At 37.4% G+C, this 24,374-nt stretch overlaps 1 protein-coding gene across 2 annotated transcripts in view; it reads left to right on the top strand.

Annotated features, from left to right (window-relative positions):
• LOC139122441 (serine-rich adhesin for platelets-like) overlaps positions 1–24,374 on the top strand; it is a 202,680-nt gene that overhangs the window by 111,535 nt on the left and 66,771 nt on the right. For both annotated transcript variants that reach the window (XM_070687814.1, XM_070687815.1), the window contains 2 exons: positions 3,346–3,495; positions 9,993–10,146. In XM_070687814.1, the coding sequence (XP_070543915.1) occupies positions 3,346–3,495; positions 9,993–10,146 (304 nt within the window). The remainder of the gene's footprint in view (positions 1–3,345; positions 3,496–9,992; positions 10,147–24,374) is intronic.

Below are 24,374 nucleotides of genomic sequence, written 5' to 3'. Positions count from 1 at the left end.
TGGTTTAATATGGAGATAGTAATGACAGTTATGACATATAGCATGATATACTGCACAAATTTTCTTTAAACGTTTTACAGATGACAATCTCAGAACGTATGATGATACTGTAAGTGTCATGTCAATTATCTGCTCATTTGCATATTCAATGAACTTTTGTGATAAGTGATATTACTCGGAAATTCGTACACAAAATTTGATGATACCTGCTACAAATATTGATCTGATACATTTATATTGTACTGAGAAGCATTGGGCTGTGTCAAGTTAATAAATACCTCATTTGCATGTTTAATGAAGTTTTGTAATTAGTCATTACCCCAAACTATGGCGCGTAATTGAGGCCAATATTCAAACTCAACATTCAAGATTCGTATTCCCAATTTTCAACAATCGAACTCAACATTCAACTATCGAACTCACCATTCAACTATCGAACTCGACATTCAACTTTCGAACTCAACATTCAACTATCGAACTCCACATTCAACTATCGAACAACATTCAACTTACGAACTCCACATTCAAGATTCGTATATCCCATTTTCATCTTTCGAACTCCCAATTTTAGTAACTCCCATTTTTGGAGTAGTATATTCCATTTTCATCTTTCAAAAGCTCATTTTTGACTTACTCCCATTTTTGACTAACTCATAGAGGCCCCCTAGAACACAAGCAAGCGAACACAAGTTTACGAAAGATGAAAATGCATTTACGATATTCGAATGCCACTTTCAAAAATCACAGGTGTCATTTTACATGAAGTTATTCATCACTTTGTTAGGGAGTCCTAAACACGTGGTTGCACTGAAGTTATTTTGAACGTTGACGACGTCGAGCTAGTTAGTGACCACATTATTGGCAGTTTGTCCAGGCTGCTACATGAACTTGACCAATTGACAGATTAGAAGATGTGTTACATAGGTGTGAGAGTCTTGCTGGATGTTTGTCACCGTTAAATGCTATCAGAATGTGTTGCGAGTGTGTCGTTCAGCTCGTGCAAGTGTTTCTGGTGCAGTGCTGTTTTTATGCCTTGCCGATCTTATCCCCGCGCATGTGCGAACGATCCAACTCAATACTGAACCTGAAACCACTTTCTGTCTGAGAGCTGTTTTTCATTCTCTTGGTGGTAAATGATTCGCGTTTTTTATTTTGTTTTACCGTCAATATTAGAATGGATCTGTATGCTACTACCTGAAACGTTTTTTCATATGGTTCTTTAGTAATTTCTTTCACGACGGAATATCTATTTGCCAAAGAGACACTGTTCAGTGTTCCAAATTAAATTTATTCAACTCAAAATCTAGATGCATGTATCATGATATCATGGAGTAAGTAAATTCTGTGTAGAAAGGGGTAAGAAGTTCCGCCCTGTTTACATCTGGAAATTGATTACTGACATTAAGTATAATCACCTGTTTTGGATGTAATGTCATTTCTGCATGATATTTTTCACATGGTTTATGTTCCATTTACTAAGGTTCATGTTTTCTTCAGAAAAGGCCTTGTTCCAAATCACATAAAAGTTTTCTAAACACTATGCTTTGTGCATAATTTGGAAAAGACGGCTCTAATATTAATGTTTTTGAATAGGACCGAAAATACTTCAGTTTGGTAGAAATGTACACGTGCTCTCTAAGCATGGACGTTTCAAATAGGATTTTACATATTTAAATATTTTTTACATACACTATGTGTCGGACATAGGGGTGTCCGATAGGCTTGGAACACTAAAATGAATCAGTCATATAATCGATAGCCATCATGGCCAAATGAATGGACAGATTTTCATATTTTTTAAACCTTTTATCACTTCTTAAAAATATAATACGAAGTAAAAATTCAGCAGTATATACCACTGCATATACATTAGCAATAGAACCGGATCAACAGCTGCCAATCTAATCCCAGAGAATAATGTGCAGGGATAAGATCAGCAGGGGATAAAAACTGCACTGCACCAGTTCACATTCCTTGACCCTCTACAGCATCATACAGGAATAACCCGGGAAGGCCGATAACATCATGTGACGTATCTATGACGCGTTCTGATGTAGTATAGCCCAGGAGGAAAAACATGGCTAACTACAATGAAGCAAGTTAGGAATGCCTAGGGAGAATACGAATCCCAAACGTAGAGTTCGATAGTTGAATGTTGAGTTTGATAGTTTAAAACTGGGAATACGAATCCCAAATGTTGAGTTCGAAAGTTGAAAATTGCGTTTACGAATCCCAAATGTTGAGTTTGAAAGTTGAATGTTGAGTTTGATAGTTTAAAATTGGGAATACGAATCTTGAATGTTGAGTTCGATAGTTGAATGTTGAGTTCGATAGTTGAAAATGGGGAATACGAATCTTGAATGTTGAGTTGGAATATAGACCTCAATTACGCGCCATACCCAAACTAACTGCACAAAATTTGATGAAATCTGCAGCAGATCCCAGAGATATCTGACTGTGTTGAGAAGTATTTAGTAGTGTGAAGTTAATTGAGGCTTCATTTGCATATTTAATGAACTTTGTAATTAGTGATATGACTCTGAAATTATGGCACCAAATTCGGTGAAACCTACCACATGCAGATATTAATCTCATAAATATCTAATTGTCGCATGAAGCACTGAGCAGCATAAAGTAAATAAATTGCTCAATGAAGATTTGTAGTTAGTCATATAACTCTGAAATAACTGCACCAAATTTGATGAAATCTGCTGCAGATACTTATTGGACAGATACCTGACTGTGTTGTGAAGCATTTGGTAGTCTGAAGTTAAGGTTTCATTTGCATATTTAATTAACTTTGTAATTAGTGATATTACTTCGATATTATAGCATTAAATTTAATGTAATGTGCTACAGATGTTGATCTGATGATAGATATCTAATTGTCCCATGAAGCATTGAGCAGTGTAAAGTTAATAAATACCTCGTTTGCATATTAAATGAAATTTTGTAATTAGTGATTAAGCTCCAAGAGTACTGTGCAAAAGTTGCTATATATAATGATCTTAGATATCAGATTGTTCTGTAAAGATTACTTCTATGTATTGAACCTGTTGTAAACTACGTGTGAGCATTCAGTTTACATCTGGTTATGTTTTGTAGCTTAGTCCATTTGAAGAGAGTTGATTGTACTGTTTTTAGCACTTTTGCTATATCAGTCTCACAAGGCTGAGGATGATTTACAAACCCTTGAAACAGTGTATCTGCATGCATTGAAACTTATTTCAGTCATTGGCCTATACTTTAATCTGCACATAGGTTACACATTGAGACACTGTAGCTTCACGGCATGGTCACAAAGTAGGACACTTTTATTGAAGTCTTTTCATGTCTTTATTTCAGATATTCCAAGGTATATTTGATGAGAGAGCTCGCAGATCAACTCTTTATTTGGTTGGTATTGTTACTTACTATGGCAAACACTACTCAACATTCTTCTTTCATACAAAGCTACGTGTTTGGATCTATTTTGATGATGCCACTGTAAGGGAGGTAAGTATCATAGTCATTGCAAATACATATATGACTGTCACAGTTTTTTGCTGTAGTCTACAATGAAAATCACATACTTTTCTATATAGTATACATATTTTATATTTATTGTAAGAGTTATAATTCAAAAATATAAACTAGTATTTAAACATCTCTTCCTGAGAAAAATTGGCAACTATATTTCCAACCTGTCTGTGGATATGCATAATCCATCTCAGTAGAAACATGCTAGAATTCATGAGCTGACGTATTTTCGTATTGGACACAGCACAAAGATTTATCTCTCAATTAGGTATAGGTATGCAGAAGGAGCTACTGGGATTAATCTATTGATGATTGTCTTCATGCATGGATCTAGGAATAAAGTCCATCGTCTTTAAACACTTTACTACCACTGCATTATCATTCCTTTACCCGGCATGAAGAGTCATAATGAGCTGTAGATGAAATTTGTAAACATCATAATCTGAGCAGTATGCAGATGAGAAAATCTCAAGAGATTTAAAAATACTGTCCAGTAGACACTTCACTCCTATGTGAAGAGTTAAAGTGGATGGCAAAGGCCAAAAAATTACAAAATATCATCTATTTTATGATATTAAGTTTAAACATAATAAAACAATCACAAGACTTTTTGCACAGTATAGACATTTATGGCAATATTTTTTATCCAACCCATTCAAATGCTTCCTTTACATCTCCCAACCTCATTAGATCATTGCCATGCCCTAGAGGTTTTGTGTGCAGTCATAGTTTTGATGACCTGTTGAACTCAGCAATGCATGTGCATAGAAGCTAGGTTGTCAATGGCAAAAATGTTGTTGGAGAATGGGGAAAAATATAATGTACATTAGATCAGGTAGAAAAGTGCTACCTCATCAATCTTCCAGACCCCTCAGAATATCAACTGGTCCACCCCTGATGTCTTAGTGCAGTCAATTAGAAGTGCAGTGAATCTCAGTTGAAGATGTCAAATTAGGTCAGGATTTGAAAGGAATAATCAAGTTCACCACATTTTAAGAAGATCTCAATGTAAGCATCAAGTTCTTCCAAAAGTGGATGCATCAGTTTTACTGGAAGAAAACTGTCTTTGCTTTTGCCTGTAGGGATCCTAAGTTAATGGTTGTAAATGTTGAAATCTCTCCATGTAAATATTGGTTGCATGTTATGCGTTTCAGTCTATGTCAGGTATTGTTCATGACAAAATCAAGAAAAGTTTGCTATATGCTTGTAAAAGATAACATACTTGTCAATACATACCTGCCTTGCAGATTGATTGTCTTCAAAATTATCACATATAAAGAAGACAAGAAGCTGATCAAATTGATGTAATCTATTCAGTCTGAGTGCCTGTATACTTTACTATTATATCATGCTACCATGGGCCATTCTGATTGGGCGAGAGCTCAGTCCGCCGATGCTAAAATACTGTTTTAGTAGTGCCAAAACGGGCCCCTTAATCAGCATTCCAAAAATTGCCCAGTGGGTGCATTTGAACGTACCGATCTAAACTTAATTCGAAACAGTCCGCTTTGTTTCGAAGGCCAAAGTCCAAATTTTGAGACACAGATAAAAGTATGGGTCTGTAACTCACCTCTTGGTGAAAATAAGTTGGTGTCAATGATGAAAGACATCTCTGAAGCAGCACGTTTGGGTTTGATGTACACAAATCATTGCATATCAGGGCAACGGCGCACTGTGTACTTTTGCTTGATTCAGTGGGAGTTGAGACACGACACACAGCTCTTTAAAATGAAGCTAGTATTCGTTCATACACAATTTAATTGACGCACTTCCTCACTGTAATTATATGTCAGACATTCTTTTCCAAAGTTTTGGCTGTAACAGACGAGGATGTTGTAACAATGTAGACCAAGATGTTCAAAATAACAAAGGGATTATTCCTGGTGACTGCAACAAAAGTTGACATACAGTATTACAAATACAACAAGCAGTGTCAACGTCCAGCTCTCGCTGAATCCGGCAGCACAGTTGATCACAGTTGCTATCATCCAAAGTCCGGATTATTTCAAAACTGCTTGTTTACTGGCACAATAACGTCCAAATTATCCATCATTCAAAAAAGCGCCAGTAACCTCACTGTACCCAAACTGAATGTCGCGATGGTCGCCGCATCGGTACAAAATGAGACAAATTTAGTTTTAGTATGCCAAAACAGCTGAGCTATTGTTCCTATGTAAATTTACGAAAAAATTGTTACTTTTTCTCGCAATTTGAACGCTTGACCCATTTTCTGTGTCTGCAGTTAGAAGGTAGCAAGTTAGTGTGCACGTAGCATGTGAAAAAATGCAATGTTGATGAACGTAATGCGTTTGTTATCTTAGGATACTGTGTGTGTCCGTAATCCAAACTTTTGAAATGCTCGGTCTCGGGCGCTGAATTTCTGACGTTCAATCTCTCATACATCCGTTTTCTGCATTTGGGGCTTAAAGAAACGAAAATACCCAAACAAGACAACAAAGACACACAAGTTGATATAATATAAAAGGAATAACCCCTTCGCAGTCAGGTATACACTCGATTTTGGTACAATTTGCTCCATATAACACTCCCCTGTCGTTTTGTGCTACATGTATATGTCGCGCATTGTACCAAAATTTCGTGTATACCCTGCCTTGGACGGGGGCTATTGTTTTTTATTATTACATCCAACTGTTTGTTTTATCTTTATCACTATCCATCAAGCCACACACAGAGGCCAAGACCAAGTGTGTGGAGCTCATAACTGAATAATTTCCATATGAAATGCGGCCAGCTTCAAAATGTGGAATGCTTAGATGATTATCTACAACAGAATGTAGTGTTGTAGATACTTTTTTAGCTCACATGTTCACACGTGGGCTAATGTCATAGCGATGTCTGTCTGTCTGTCTCTCCGTGTGTGTGTGTGTGTGTGTGTGTGTGTGTGTGTGTGTGTGTGTGTGTGTGTTAGTGTGTGTGTGTGTGTCTGTCTGTCTGTCTGTCTGTTTGCACGATAACTCAAAAACACCTGAACAGATTCAAGACAGATTTGGTACACAGGTACCATATGCTACTTGCAAGAACTGATTAGATTTTGGTTAGTGTGGCTTACATATTAATGAAGTTACGCAATAACGGTAATGACAGTGTAGACATATATCAAGAAATACTGCACAAAATTCCATGAAACTTTTCACAGATGACAATCTCAGAACATTGTAATGATACTGTGAGTGTCATATCAATTATCTGCTCATTTGCATATTTAATGAACTTTTTGTTATTAGTGACATAACTCTGAAATTCCTGCACCAAACTTGATGATATGTGCAACAAATATTGATCTGATATACTAATTATACTAAGAAGCATTGTGTCAAGTTAATGAATAGCTCATTTGCATATTTTATTAAGTTTTTTTTTATTAGTCATATAACTGCACCAAATTTGATGAATTCTGCTGCAGATACTGATCTGACTGATATCTAACCATGGTGTAAAGCACTTAGTAGTGTCAAGTTAATTAAGGATTCATTTGCATATGTAATGAACTTTGTAATTATGATATTACTCCAAATTTACAGCATTATATTTGATGAAACTTGCTACAGATATTGATCTGATAAATATCCAATTGTACTGGCAAGCATTATTTGGGAGTGTCAAGTTAACAAGTAGCTCATTTGCATATTTTATGAAGTTTTGTAATTAGTCATAACACTCCGAAATAACTGAACCAAATGTGATTAAATCTGCTACAGATACTGGTCTGACTGATCTGTAATGTGGTGTAAAGCATCTAGTTATGTGGAGTTAATTAAGGGTTCATTTTGCATAGTTAATGAACTTTGTAATTATGATATTACTCCAAATTTAGAGCATTACATTTGATGAAACTTGCTACAGATATTGATCTGATAAATATTTAATTGTACTGAGAAGCATTGGGCCTGCCAAGTTAATAATTAGCTCATTTACATATTCAATAAAGTTTTGTAATTAGTGATTTAACTCTTAGAGTACTGTGAAAGTTGATGAAACCTGCTACATATAATGTTATAACAGATATCTGATTGTTCTTACTGCCTTACATGAGTGTCGCTTATATTGGTATTAATTTGGTTTATTGAAAGGAATATTGAAAAACATAATACAATAAATCCTCTTCAGAGATGCTTACTCTGGCAGTAGACCGTATACTTGTCTAGTCTTATCAGAAATTTGACTTCTACTCCGCGTGGTGTGCTCAATTGAACTGCTGTCAGAATGTCTGTCTTTGTTCTTGTGTTTTGGTTAGTGATTATCCTGAGGTGTGCAAATGTTGCCTAACATCTCCTTGCTCGTTGTTTGTCAGTTGCCTTACATCAGACAGTCTGCATTTTGTGAAAACAACAGTATATTACTAATATTATATAGGGCTGAGCCTTGGTGTCGCGCCAGGGGTAAGATTGGCAATGTTTTTTGTATTGATCCATGATAAACTGTAATTGTTACTTCATAAACGTTTATATGACAACTATGCCCAGTTTCCCTCTGATGAAAGCAGTTCACGTACTTACACGACGTCAAACCCTGCAGCAGGGCAGGTATAGATTTTCTGTAGCGTGTAAAAATTTTGGACAAAAATTGGCAATTTTTACAATGATAACAGCCTATGGCGTTAAACAAGGGACGTATTATGCAATAATTATCATCGCAATGGTAACCGCACTGCCCACCTTCCACTTGCAAGCTGAAAACTATAGCGTTCCGTCTAAAAACTTGCAATTTTTGAATCTAATTATTGACACAGGGGGTGCTCTTCTATAATTCAATCCCAGCATTCTTTGCGTATGCCCCCGTTCATATGCACGACAGTTTTCTCCGTTTATCTATATCAACGATACTTTGTATCAGCGACAAGGTGTATGATAACATTTACTGGCTAATAAAGAGGTATATTTTATAAAAGGCATGTTATATCATAGTAATTTGTTTCGTATTTGTTTATTTACGAGTACTCAAAAAAACATGGCGGCGCCCATCATGAGAAAGAAGGGTACACTTCCGGTTACTCGCATAGTATATTATGAATAAGCGCATGCGTAGTCAGTAAGCCGCTGGCGCGACTAATAAGTGAAAATTGTAATAGTCACTGGTGAAAACTAGGGTAGAGGCTTATATACTGATGTACATTATTTTCAAAAATTCCTCTGAAATCAGTTTAGGGGGCTTATACACAAGCAGGGGCTTATACTCAGATGAGCATGATATATGAACTTTTATTTGTTGTATAACTCAGTCCAATATGGACAAAACTGGCCGTTTAGTTTGAGTTTTTGTCTGTCTGGAGCCAGTATTGCGGCATGACTAGACCGATTTCAGTCAAACTTGGCAGGACATAGTTCAGATGATGTTAAGATGCACATCTCTTTTAATCTTGCAATACAAAATTAATATTGCTGCCTGGTGGCTATTTTGTTTTTTAACATTTAGACTTCTGGAGCCATTACTAATATGTGACTTAACAATTTCATTTCAACTTAGCACAAGGACATAGTAGTATGATATCCATCTGTATGTCAACATGTTTCATGATACAATTGAATATGTATGTCTAGTGGTAATTTTGTAAGCATCCCAAGCAGTAACGTTTTTGTTGGAGTAGATCTCTGAAACCATGACACGGAGCCTTTTCAAATTGCAGGGTATATTTTGCCTATTACTTGTGCAACTTGAGTTTGATTGATTAGTATTAACGTGATCTGGCAGTCATATCAGATTTTCTGAAAATCTTTAAATGGCTACTTATCAAAAACAAGAAGGCCAATAGTAGCAACATTAACCCTTTCCCTTAAAATTGACTTAACAACATTGTTGCAATCCGATGATTTTGTCCCCCATATTTGATTTTCAAAATCTGCAATGGAGATTTCAAAAATCTTAGCTTCTTCTCAAAAGCCAGGATTTACTTTGCCATGGGCTTGTATATATGTTGGCTACTGTCATTTCTACCTCCCTTTGTGTACAAGATGTTTGTCATTTTACACTATGGCTAAGCAATCCTCTTCAAGGTGGAGGATACACATTACTTGGATCAAGTAAAGTTCTGGTAGATCATAGACCCTTGGCAGGGCGAGTAATTGTTTGGTAACACTACCTTAGCCATGAGATATCTGAAACAATAATCTACCCAACCTCCTGTGCAAATGAAAGACATATGCTACCTGCTGAGCAGTGGACTGTAGGGAACTTACTTGTTTTCGAAAAGGGTAAAAGGGAACAAAAAGAGATGATTCCAGGATTTTGAAATAATTTGCATGCCGACCAGAACCAGATCTACTTCTTTTTAGGACTTATATGCATTGTTTTCTTTTATTCAACCAAACAATAACGAAATGTAAGGTAAATGCAGCAACTACATTTTTGCAGATGGATAAACTATGAACTATGTCTTATATCATTTCACCATAAATTGGTAATTTGTATTCTTTTACTACCTGCAGCACTAAACTTCAGAAATAAACTTCTTACAGATTGGCAAGTCCTGGTCTGATGTTGTAGAGAAATGCAGACGAGGACATTATCAGCCTCTACTTTTGCTGTATGCAGACCCTTATGGAACACCTGTTTCTGTAGAAACTGCGCCAAAGTCTATGGTCATGGTACCTGGCCATACAGGACCAGAAAGTAAGTACTCAATCAATTTAAGAGGGACATTTTTAGCTTCTCGTCTATTTATAGACAGAGAAGGTATTAGAATTGAAAACCAGTATGAGTCCTGTCAACTTTTAGTTCTACTTCTGTCTGTCAAGATCCGCTGACGTCATGGCATTGTGATGGGTCAAATCATAAACTGGTGGGGTGTTCATGGTTTGGGTTGAAGTGTAGGAGAACGATTTTGAGCTGTGACAAAAATCAAAAGGGATTTAGCCACAGTGTTAAGTCTTTCACCAAGGTTACTTAGTTGACTGCGATCTACTACAGACTACTGAGCTAACATTGTAGGAGTACTCAGTTTGTGTTTGCTTGCTTTGTGTGTGCAAAGAAGTGTTTGGTACTACGTTGCCTGGATATTCCCTCATGGCCTCACGTGATATGGGCCTGTTGCATAATCTGCAGATGGATCATATGCCTGTCCTGAGAACGGTCAATGTGTAAGCCTGTCGACATTTTCGTAGCATTTTTCTCTTTTAATTTTGCAAAATATTGGCGAGTACCTGAATATTTCGGGATAACTCTTTCTTCCCTATCATTTTCTGGAGTTTTTGAGTCATATGAACGAAAATGAGTGAAAATTTGAGACAGGAAAATCTGACGTCTACGATGGCCATATCTAATGTTTACAGTACAAGATGCTTTGCAGAACCCTGCTGAATGAAAAAATTCCTGATTATGTTGTGTATGACACAGGTACTTAAACCATATCTTCGCAATCGGTACTGATTTTACAGTAGCTTTCTACTGTGAATCAGTACTGCGAAGCGACAGTTTAAGTGCCTGTGGTGTATGAGCCTTATGCGCTACCAAAATGATTGAGAAGTAGATATGTTAGAACACACCCCTACCCCCAAGGCACTTCTATTGAAGTATTCACATCAGATTCTGCAATTTTGACTTCATGATTTAAGAAAAATGTTCAGTGTTACGAACGTAAAGTTGGCGTCATCATCATATCCTCATCCTTAGCCTCATGCGACCTTTCTAGATGATGCTGAAAATGACACTACTCAGCGTCAGCTTTAGCGTCTTATCCGAAGATTGCCGATGTTACGCTACCCGATGACGGATAAATGATAAAATTTGCCCATAACTTAAAATACCAACTCGATTCTTTCTCAACTTTTTTGAATCGTTAAACTGATTCACAGGTAACATTTTATCATTGGAATATCTCATACAGACTATTTTTTTGGAAATATTTGTAATTTTTAATCCATGGATGTGTTTGTTGGTATCCTCTCAACTCTTGAGTTAAGATTTTCCTAAAATTGGTGCCAAAAAGGTATACATGGCCCGAAATGTGTAAAAATCGCCACCATGAGAGGCGATATGAAAGTCCTAATTATTCTGAGGACATATAAAACAATAACTTGTATAACTATGACTTGAGGCCTGAAAAGTCAACGTATTAAACATACAACCTTTGAACTTTATGGGCTAAGAATGTTGGGTTGTACATCGTGAGAAACGGATATTTAGAGGAGAGGTTACTAAACATTATGAAATACAAATCCCACTGTGTTTGAATTGACATTTACAGTGATATGAAACTTGGAGCACATTTTTAAAGTGTTTTTTACACTTATCATTCTATCATATGCATTCGTGAATGATCGGATCTGACGCTGGTGAAGCTGACGCTGTAGCGTCATCCTCATCCTCATTTTCGCGAGACCCCCGAGGCTTAGGATGAGGATGAGTGTGATGCCTACTTACGCTTGTCACATTTTCCTGTTTTTGTCGGCTTGATCTTTGACCCACATTGACATATTGCAAGTGTTGCCTCGCCTGAAACATACGGCTAGGTGACTACAAAGTTGCATATTCCCAAAAAAATCATATTTGGGAAAAATGTTTTACAGAATTTGATTGGAGACAATGACATGATAAGCTCTTTTGTACAGTTACTTTGTTTTTGATACACAGCAAGAGTTGGGGATTTCAAAATGATCTCTGAATCCCTTCCACGGTGATCTTTAATTATTTGATTGTCCAAAAATATAAAACAGGGGAGATAGGAAAAAGTGATCAAATAAATCAAATTCTTGTTCCCAAGCATCTTGTGTCTAATGTGTCTCTGCCATTGGAGGGGCTCAGATAATTCGTGACTGGAAGGTTTAGATTTAGATTGGCAAGAATCTCAAGGTAAATACACGATGTTGTAGCTGAGGGACAACATTTTGAAATAGGGTCATTTATAGATCTTAGTCTTGCCAATTTTCACCTGGGTTATCCATTTTAAACTGTGGCCCGAAACCGCAACATGATATTTACAGCTACACTAAATAATACTAAAATGTCACATTACTTCCATTCATTCATTCTGTATTGTGAAAAGCATACCAAGCAATTAAATGATCGATGTTAATCAATGTTTATCTCTAGACACCCCTAAAAATTCAAGTAGATGCCAAACTGATTTCACACATATTTGTACACTTGGTATTTCTGGAAACACTAGTCTATTTCTGGTATCAATAATTATTGATATCTACTTATTTTTGCCTGCATTCATTTGTATTCATTCACAAATGTAGTATTTGAAATTTTATCATAACAAACAAACTCTTTGCTTGTGCGTTTTCTGGTTCTTGAAGGTGCCATAAATTGTTTTTAGATAGTGGAGGTGCCACAACTAAATTCTATTGAAGAATGAATTATGCAGAGGATAATAATAATAATAATAATAATAATTTATTGTTTAAAGACCACTACACACCTTGTCTCAGTGGTCTGTACATTACAGAAAATTACTGGAAGAACTAAATAAACGCAGAAATACAAAATTAACTCACAGAGGAAAGAGTGTAATTAAAAACAATCGATAAAATCAAGCAAGCTAAAAGCTAGACTAAAGGAACCTACCTAAAAACAGTAAAGAAAGTATTTTAAAAAATTTCACTAAAATCGATAAAAAATAAATAAACTATAAAACATGCAGGTAAAAATTATATCCAAGTCAACAGTAGCATTGACGAAAAATAATGGTTTTAAGAGACGTCTTAAAAAGAGCGAATTTCTCTATCATCCTAAGTTCAGGCGGCAAACTATTCCACAGTTTAGGGGCATACACGCTAAAAGCTCTGTCACCATATGTTCTAGAAAGTTGTTTCCCGTGATCTTTGACAGAAAAGGGATTCAATTTTACACCGACACTCCTTCTCGTATTATGTACTGGGTTATCAATTGTCACTAGTTATGATAAGTAATTTGGAACGGATTCATCTAGATGGACAATTTTAAAAACCAAGCAAAGAATTTAAAACGGATTCGTTCTTCTACTGGAAGCCAATGTAACTCCTTGTCACATCAATGTTACGGCCCATCTTCCGTCCAGTTACCAAACGAGCAGCAGAGTTCTGAATGTGTTGAAGCTTGCTCAATTTATATGCGGGTAGGCCAAAAAGTAGACTGTTACAATAATCTAACTTCGATGTGACAAAAGCGTGAACCAATTTTTCAGCACTGGGCTGGTCTAATAATTTTCTAATTTTACTTATCCGCCAAAGTGAATGAGATGCCACCCTACAAACATAGCGAATATGCTCGTCCATGAGACCGAACGAGTCAAGTAATAACGCCAAGGTCACATACAACAGTGGATGGCGAAATCGTGGCCTCACCTATTTGTACATTCATAGAACCAAATTGTGAACCAACCGTACAATTTCGGGGTGTAAACCAGACAACCTCTGTCTTCCCGTCATTAAGTGCCAACTTATTGGACATCATCCATTACGAATTTCATCAATGCATGCTTCTATACGCTGAACAATAGTGGAGCTGGTAAGGATATCACAAGCAATGTACAATCCAGAATCATCTGCATATATAACAGAATTTAAGCCATGACGCGTGATGATATCCTCAATCGGAGTCATATACAAAGCAAACAAGACAGGAGACAATACTGAACCCTGAGGTACACCATACTTTACAATGCATTTGTTAGATAACATTGACTTGACAGAGACCTGTTGTGTTCTACCTTTCAGAAAGGATTCAAACCATTTTAAAGCAACCCCTTGAATACCAAACCGAGAGCGTAACCTACCCAGTAGAATTTTGTAACACAATGAAAAACTATCGTCCTGTATCAAATTGTAGTTTTCTGGACAAATTTTTTGAGAAGTGTGCCTTTTTTCGTTTAAATCGCTATCTGTCTGAAATTCTCTGTATGGTCGTTTTCAGTCTGCTTATCGCGAGGGGCACGGCACCGAAACTGCACTTATACGCATGTTGAACGATGTCATGCTCGCTCTCGATAAACACCACCATGTCATCCTGGTGCAAATGAGGTAGGATAGTGCGAGTCATTGATAAAGGAATGAGTCAAGTGTTGAATTTATGACCTGAAATGAATTGATGAAACTTATAACTGTACAGAAGTGTTAAAAATTATAACTGTCAACAAACGACAATTCAGAGGTCTATCCTGGATAGCTTTGTGGAAATATGTCAGAACTTTCCCTCATTCAATATTTGCTTTATCATCGTTATTTAAAGGGGAAGTTCACCAAGGATGATTTTTACATATATGCTAGCTTTGTGGTCACTTACCCCGGAAAAGCTATTTTCGCCATTTATAACTTGCACGATTTTTACAAAAACCTATAGAAATAGTACAGGAAGTTGCCCATGTAATTTGAATCATGGGAAAAAAGCGCCAAGCTTGGAGCTTGCATCATGTGATATGGAAGGCACCATTTTCCCATGGGTATGGCATTGTCCACTCACTCATGCTTAAACCAGGCTGTGCGTATTTACATAACTTTTGTTTATACTGAGTATCCTTGCATAAACGGTGAATCACTTATAATAAACTGTCCACTGTCATTTTGTGTTGCTGTTTACTACTGTATTACTGTGAGTGGACAATGTGGGGGCCATACCCATCCGAAGATGGTCCCTTCCATATCACATGATGCAAGCTCCAAGCTTGGGGCTTTTTTCCCATGATTCAAATTACATGGCAACTTCCTGTACTATTTTTATCATTTTCGTAGAAAATCGGGCGAGTTATAAATGGTGAAAATAGCTTTTCTGGGGTAAATGACCACAGAGCTACCACATATGTAAAAATCATCCTTGGTGAACTTCCCCTTTAACTCATATTTGGTTTTGTATATAAATACCAAAAAGAGCTTATATGATGAGTCGGTGGCGTCTGTGTAAGTCTGTATGTTTGTTGGTATGTATATGAGAATGTATGTCCGTCATGCACAAAGGCTCCCATACCGCCAAAGCTACAATCTCAGTATTTGGTGTACAGGTAGATGCAGGGGTTGAGATATGTGAATTTGTTCAAATGAACATGTCAGTGTCAAAAATGTGCAAATGAGGTAAGAAAAAGGGAAATCCTGCAAATGTGCAGGAGTGATGGCATGCCAGTGACTGAAACAGGCTTGAGTCATTTCCTGTCATTGTTTATGAACTGTTACATATTAACAGACCTGCTCAAACCATAGACAGTGGGGAGGGGGGGGGGAGACTGTCTATGTTCAAACTAAGGAGGGCTAGCTGCAGTGCTGTGCATGTTGCTAAAGTTGACATCCAGTACCTAAAGTTTCAGACCTTATTTACTTTTGTCATTCTTTTTTCTGGTTTAAATATCTCTTGTTGTTTTCTGGTTGTACTGTGCAGAATCATCGTCATAACATCAACTTTCCTCCACTGAACAGATAGAAACAATATTTATTGATCTTTGGTACCGTACTGGTATATACCAATTCTGATCAAATATGAGCGACACCGTATAATTGCGGTATTTTTGTTTTGTGAGTTAAATTTTTACATGTAAGGCTTATAGGCCTAATAGTATACTTGATCAGTTGAAAACTGATCAATTAACTAAAACCTAATTTTATGACAATGACTTTCTGTCATATATTTTTGAGTTTGCTTTGAATACCAGTATCAGTCCAACCAGGGTATAGCAACACCAGCGGGTCTGGAGACTTGGACTTGAATAGGTCATACCGTAATCGAGTTTGTTAAATAAACAAGTCACTCTCAGTCTCTGGTTGTACATTGACTCCTTTTATTTATAAAGCCGACGTTTCGAACCCACACGGGGGTCCTTCTTCAGGGCACTAAACAAATGAAAGAAAACATATTCAAAGCGTAAATACAACGATAACAAAGCTATTTGTGAAAGCCGTACAGAAGTGGTAAAAATGAATACAGTATAGTGGTTGCTAAATTAATGGATACAATATGCAATATAATAGTTGCAAAAATAAAGAAGATGAACTGATAAGGAAATACACTATTTACAGTGGTAAAACTTACATTGTAGGAGCGTAGAGCCGGTAGTATATATATATATATATATATTTTTGTTGGCAACTGATAGTAACAACTAAGTTTACATGTATACTCAGTAGGTAATCCAACCTACCAATTTTCCAAACCCATCCTGAAACTTTCGTTCATTTTATATGTTCTGCTTGAAATTCTACATACTGACCTGGCAATATGGCCAACTGGAATTCTCGTCCGCAGATATTATTAATTTATGACATTACGTCTTTCATCTTATAACTGCCGTGGAATAAAGTCATCCATTGACGCGATTAGGACCCTTTGTAAAGATCATGATATTATTCTTGTGCAAGAACACTGGCTGACGGAAGCGAACTGCCTCTTCTTTCGAGAATTCACAAGGACTTTAACGCATGTGGTGTTTCTGCTATCAATGACAACTGTGGAATTCGCAGTCGCGCGGCCGTTCGGTGGCGTTGCCTTCATATGGCGTAAGTCCTTGGGACAAATTTTCACGATTAAATACCTCAACGATACGAGACTTTTAGGTGCTGAAATAGTTACATCCTCCAGAAAGCTATTTATTGTTTGTGCGTATCTTCCGACCTGTTATAGAGAAAACTATGATAGTTATATGAGTTATTTGGCAAAAATCAAACGTATTATTGATGAGGTTGACACTACGAATGTTATCATTCTTGGCGATTTTAATGCCATTCGGTACGTTTTTTGCGAGTGAGCTTGATACTTTTTGTATTGAAATAATTTGCATATCTCTGATGCTGAAAAGCTTGTAGATTCGATGAAAACTTTACATTTATTAGTGAGGCGCATGGTAGTACTGGTTGGTTGGATCATATTCTGAGCACCCATGCAGTGCATAATGCTATTTCTGACATTGGTATCATGTATGATTGTATGTCATCCGATCATTTTCCTCTTTGTGTAAATATTGATATTATTGAGCTTGTTCATACTGACCCAATTCGACAGAACATGACCAATTCTCATGCAAAACCTAATTGGAGTAAAGCAACGCCTAGGAATCTGTCTGCCTATGAATATATAACCGATTGCTTACTCCGTAGAGTGGCAATCCCCAGCAATTCTCTCGCGTGTCGAGATCCTAATTGTAAGAACGTTGAGCACCTTCGCAATCTGAACTCATTGTATTTGAATATTGTTATTTGTCTTAAATCAGCTGCTCAGAACTGTATCCCTATTTCGAAAGCAGACAGTCATGGGTTTAAAGCTATTCCAGGGTGGAATGAACATGTGCGCGAGTTCCACAGTGCCGCTCGTGATGCATTTAAGTTATGGGCCTCCAATGGTAAGCCTAGGTATGGTCCGCGTTTTGATCTTATGCGCAAAACGCGTGCAAAATTTAAATCTTTTTTACGGGCGTGTAAAAGGAATGAAAATCAAGCCAAAGCCGATGCTTTGGCTAACAACTTAACGCAGGGGGCTCACGTAAGTTTTGGCATTCTGTTCACACCACTCGTGGTTGTCTATCTTCGCTTCCGACTAGTGTAGGTGGGTGCACTGGTCATGAGAACGTTGCTGATATGTGGAAACAACATTATGAAAAATTGCTTAATTCTGTTTCGAACTGTCGTGATAAAAGTTTTGTATTATCAACATTAAATGATACTGGTTTCCACAATGCGATGGTGGTTACTGCAAATGAAGTAAAAGGGTGTATCAATAAGCTAGAAAAGGGAAAGGCATTGGGTAATGATGGTATTGCAGCTGAACATCTTATTTATGCTTGTTCAATCCTTAGCGTTTTATTGAGTCTATGCTTTACTGAATTTTTTACACATGGATATTTACCCGAGACTTTAATGCATGCGATCATTTGTCCCGTCGTGAAGGACAAATCTAAGGATGTTACTTCTGTGGATAATTATAGACCCATTGCAATTGTGACGGCCATTTCGAAGGTATTTGAACTCTGTGTTCTTTCTCGTATTGATTCACTTTTAGATACCAGCAATTTACAGTTTGGTTTTAAAAGTAACCACTCTACTGATATGTGTATTTTCGTGCTCAAAGAAATTGTAGATTTTTATAAAAGGCATAACTCGCCAGTGTATCTGTGTTTCATGGACGCAACGAAAGCTTTTGACAGGGTAAACCACTGGACATTGTTTAGAAAATTGATCAACAGTAAGATACCTCTTTTTATTATTCGTATTTTACAATACTGGTACAGTAACCAATGTTTTTTTGTTCGCTGGGCATCTGCAGTTTCTAACTCTTTTGGGGTAACTAACGGTGTTCGTCAAGGTAGTATCCTTTCGCCCAAGCTGTTTGCCATGTATGTAGATGGTAGTAAGGTTAAGGTGGTTGGAAAGGCTATTTTTGCACCAATTCTTTTCTCAGAGTTAATGTCAAGTTTCAAGTGTTAGTTGGTACCCCAGTTGGAGGTTCCGGTGGTGAATGGTTTATTAAAGTGATTTTTTGCAAAATAAAATTGCAGTCGGTAGCCCCTAATTTGTTTATCATTAAATTTACAACACTTTCATACACCGATACACTCGTACCATGTCGAGTGTTATACTTTTCGTCGTTAGGCGCAGGTAATCTTCATTCAATCTGCGAAATAATGATAAACATACAAATTTGCAATATACCTTAGAGGTTAAATGAATCAAGATGTGCCAATTCTAAGCCATTTATTTGTTTTCGTTCGGCATCGTAAAACCAAAGAATTGCATAGGGTAAACGACGGGGGTCACATATCAATGGCGTTCGAAAATGGTGTCAAGCATAAATGGAAGAGTGTCAATCACACACGCGACCGACTGAGTAAAAAATACAGAAAAGTGGAATTTCTGCTGGAAATTGAAGAAATTGGCGCATGAAAGTGTGTAAATTTAATGATAAACAAATTAAGGGCTACCGACTGCAATTTTATTTTGCAAAAAATCACTTTAATAAACCATTCACCACCGGAACCTCCAACTGGGGTACCAACGACTGATGGAATATTTAAATTTTCATTTCTCTCACGAGACTTAAACGGGAGTTTAAAGAATCGCGTTTTTAGTCAAAATTCGGGATTTTTATCAAATAATTTGTATACCACCATATTCCTGAAATTGTAGAGAACCTGGGGCCCCCAAACTCATGCAGTTCTTTGACCTGTAGCGCTAGAACTAGGCAAAATAAGAAATGAGATGACAATCGTGCAACAGGAAAAATTTTACTATATAGGAGTAACATTCTGTAGAAGGTTGTGTGGAGGAAATAACTAACAAACACCGTTCATGATGCCCGCCCTCTAGAGGCAGACCTTCCTATATGAAGTACCACATTTGATGCTTGTTTGATTTACTGCCTGTGGAAAGCTTGACCAACACAAAGAAGCATTTTAACTTTTAGGAAATGACAAATTGAATAAGAAGATATTCTGAAAATGTCAAATACTGAGGAAAAATGCACAAATATTCAGAGTAAACAGTTTAACTGACTGGTCAGCTATAAAAAACAATGAAAATGTTTATGATCAAAAGTTTTTGAGATGCGCACATTTTAACAAATACAGAAATTATTAACATTATAAATATAAGACCAAACTATTTTTAGCTCCTCAGTTTTATATACTGAGGAGCTATTAGAATTGAAAACTAGAAATGGCGGCGTCAACTTTTACTTCCTTCTGTCAAGACTTCCTTCTGTCAAGATTTGGCCAACTAGCTTCCCTAGATGTGTATCTGTGATTTTTACAACATTAACACAGCAGGGCTTGATGTGGTCTTGTTTACATCTTTAATCAGCTACATGCTCTCAGTTACACAACACACCAGGGCCACTCCATGAATGTCAGACAGAGAAACATAAACAAATCACCACACTTGCAATGACATGTATCTTTCATTTTTATTTGTGATGAACAAGTGAGCGTGAAAGTTCAGGTAGCTTTGGGAATTGACCGGCTGGACCAGAATCATATAAACTTACATGTTCAAAATACATTTGTAAATGTATTCGTGGAGTTCCTGATTTGACTCAATGGTGCACTGCAAGAACCTTTTCAACATAACGATTTTAATAAAACATAAAAAAAGACAGTTTGTTGCAAGGCATCCTTTTCACTGAAACACTTGCAAACATGATTATCATGTGTTCTATTACTTGTAGCTCATTTCATTTATACCATTTAGACAAATTTTTCACTATTATTTCTATTTTTAGCTTTAAGGTATTTTTAAGGTTGTAACAGCTCTAGTACTTTCACTTTCGTTCTGTTTTTGAGGTATACTGTGATGAGAATGTTCCCTTACAGTATTTCACGATTCGATTCATCTGTAAGAAATAGGATTGCAATGATTAGACCTTTGTAAGCAACAGATAACTTATCATTGTGTCCAATTGTCAGAATTTCCAAAATTGTTTAATATGTAGATTCACTGAGACTGGACAAGCGAAAATTTCAAAACCTTCCTGAACTTTCAAGCTCATTTGTTCATCACAAATAAAAAGAAAGATACTTGACATGACCTACATGACATTGCAAAGTGTAGTGATTTGTTTATATGTTTCTCTGTCTGGCGTACAGTGGAGTGGCCCTGGTGTGAAGTGTAACTGAGAGGTGTAGCTGATTAAAGATATAAACAAGACCACACTAAGCCCAGCTGTTCATGTCGTAAAAATCGCTGATACACAATACCTTGGCTAATTAAATTTTGCAGCTTGATCGGATTTCAGTCTAACTGGCTGTCAACTTCAATGTGTTTTGGTACATAGAGAAAACTATGGGAGCAAAGTTTTTCGACAAAATGTCACATAACCAGCCACTTCCTGCGTTAATTATGCACATACCTAATTCTGGGCTTAATAATAGAGCTATAGTTCTGATTTTTGGTATGGGATACAATTCTTTTGACAAAATATCACGTGACCTTGATGACCTTTGACCCCAATATACATATATGTCCATAACTCAGTAACCACAAGGGCTACACCCTTCATATTTTGTATGATGGGAAACCTTATGACGCCACAACCTGTACATCATTAATTATGCGCTTATCTAATTCTGAGCCAGCTTATAGAGCTGGAGGTCTAATTTTTTGCTCACGTGTTCACACACGTGAGCATATGGTTTAGCCATGTCTGTGTGTCTGTGTGTCTGTGTGTCTGTGTGTCCGTGTGTCTGTATCCCCATTATCTCAAAAACGGCTGAACGTATTTCAGTCAAATTTGGTAGACATCTTCAGAATTCAAATGGCTAGAACTGAAAAGGTTTTGGTGGGCGTGGCTTGCATATTAATGAAGTTATCACAGTTTTAATTTTTCTGATACATGGTAGTCTATGGGAAGCATGATGACCATGGTTTCTGGACATCTCGACCCCTAACCAACTCGACCCCAGTCAACTCGACCCGCTACCAACCTAACCCTGGTTAGACCTTATAGCCTTGCTCCTTCATGCAAATATCAAAGTCACAGGTCTTGCCGATTTTGAGAAAAAGATTTTTAAAGTATTATTTTTCTGATTTTTCTATGACCTTTGACCTCCCCTATACCTATGCAGCTAAGCTATGGCAATGGCTTATTCTGGCCTATGTTAAAGTCCAAGACACCCAGCGTCTATTGGACAATGGCCAGTAGGGGACCAAATTGCTCTCCACAATTTTGGGGATTCCACTTCACCTTTGACCTTGGCATCTTCCTGCAACTCATTTATTATGTGCATTTCTAATTCTGAGCTAGCCAATAGAGCTGTACACGGTACGTGAAAGTACCCATGATGCAATGCGATTTGTACACACGGAGATCAGCCTGCCCGTTATCCGCATTGCGCGTAATGCACCCATAGAAACACGATACAATAGTTGAGTACATGCAGCCAAAGTCATCAGGGCTATTGCGATCGCCGCGCCTTGAAAATATTTACACTGACAGTGGAAAGTTTTTCTTGTACGCACGTGTATGTATTTACCATCGGCCAGAGACTTGTACGACACGGTTTTTGTGGTTTCAATAGATATAAAGTTGGAACTTTTAGCACAAATGCGGCGAAGTCTGATACATTCATAGCATGCATTTACCGAGTTACTTGTCAGCTCTGTGCCTACGCGGTGACAGAAACACATTTCGGCAAACGCAAGCTGCACTGAATCGACACCCCTTCCAAACCAGCAAAGTGACGCCGGTTGTGAACGTTTAATAGGCCGCAATTTTCAACAAGCGATCGTGAAAATTCTGTAAACATTTCAGTATCCTGTGAGCTGCGTAGCGCCTTTGTAGTTTTACGTACGGCCAGAGTTGTTTACATCAGCCGGTCCCCGGCAGAAGACCGGCAACCTTATAAAGGCGTCGTAACAAAAAGGTTTTGTCAACAGTTGGCAATGCAAAGCCACGTTCCTGCCTGTTCTAGCCTTTACAGTTCAAGGACCATGCAAAAATGAACATCGATTCATATTTCGTGCGATCGAGAAATTACATGATTAATACCGGTACACAATACACAGATACAGCCGTGTCATTTGTATTTGTTTCAGCGCCGTGTCTCGTACGATTTTAATCCCGGCACAAGTGAGCGTAAGCCTGAGTACAGTGCATGTGCATACAAAAGCAAAATTATAACATGGCAAAGTACATTTTTCATTCCGATGTGCCTGTCCGTTTTCAAACTCTATCTCCTTCCTCGATTTTGGGGTCAACATAGGCAAGCAGTATATCGTTGGAATCGTATTTAGTTGAACGACAATACTATGTTGATCATTTCTCAAAATCCACGTTTGTAATCGAGAAATAGCCAAAATATCGTTAAAAATCTCATTTTTCACTAAATAATTGCGCTGAAATTTCCAAATATCGGTCACATAGAAATCTGAGAACATACTTTTACTCGGAGCAAGCATGGCAATGGCGTATGCACTCTTCCAGGCATCATTGATAAAAAACCAAGAAGAGATAGCTAAAAATATCCCTAAAAAGGTAAAAATATGAAAGTTAACGGTCATTTTCAATGATATGGATCTTTGGATAGAAAAATGCTATAAAGATCCGGAAAAAACTGAAAAATGTACGTCTTTCGGGCTATCACTCTGACGTATTTGCGAACGAGGATAAAAGTCATGCGTACGCATTCGACCTCAATTTTCAGCTGGTGGCTATTTTGGGACAGCTTTAGTCATATTTGTAATGGCGCCCTCGGTGGTAGAATGGCGATCTCTGTGTGTACGAATCGAGTTGCATCATGGGATAAACCACGTACTGTGAGCTAGAGGTCTGATTTTTGGTATATAGGGATAACTTAGCAATACAATTTTTGGACACCGTGGTGCGAAGCACCAAAGGTGTCCTATGTCGCCACAATGTCTGTGTGTGTGTCCGTCTGTCCGTCCGTCCGTCCGTCCGTCCGTCCGTCTGTCCGTCCGTCTGTCCGTCTGTCTGTCCGTCCGTAGACAGATTTTGTTCCACTCATAACTTAAGAACCCTTTGGTCCAATGTCATGCAATTTGGTATTTGGTATTATCATGATGAGACTTAGATCTGATTAGATTTTGGTGGGTGTGGCTTATTAATTAATTGCTCATTTGCATATTTTATGACTTTTTTCATTCACGCAGATATCTCAGAGACGCATGGAGCGATTTCGTTCAAACTTGGTAAAAGGATAGTACTCTACCTCATACAGATGCACGTTGATTTGTTTCACAATGCGATCAAATTTGGCCGTGTTAGAGGACTTTTTAGTTTTCGCCTCCATAGATTCCCATGTATAAGGCAGACCATAGACTCCCATGTATAAGGCAGACCATAGACTCCCATGTATAAGGCAGACCATAGACTCCCATGTATAAGGCAGACCATAGACTCCCATGTATAAGGCAGTCCATAGACTCCCATGTATAAGGCAGTCCATAGACTCCCATGTATAAGGCAATCCATAGACTCCCATGTATAAGGCAAAC

The sequence above is a fragment of the Ptychodera flava genome, chromosome 22, assembly GCF_041260155.1.
Source record: "Ptychodera flava strain L36383 chromosome 22, AS_Pfla_20210202, whole genome shotgun sequence".
Lineage (NCBI taxonomy): Eukaryota > Metazoa > Hemichordata > Enteropneusta > Ptychoderidae > Ptychodera > Ptychodera flava.
The sequence above is the reverse complement of the archived record's forward strand: the minus strand, read 5'-3'. Positions and strand labels throughout refer to the sequence as shown.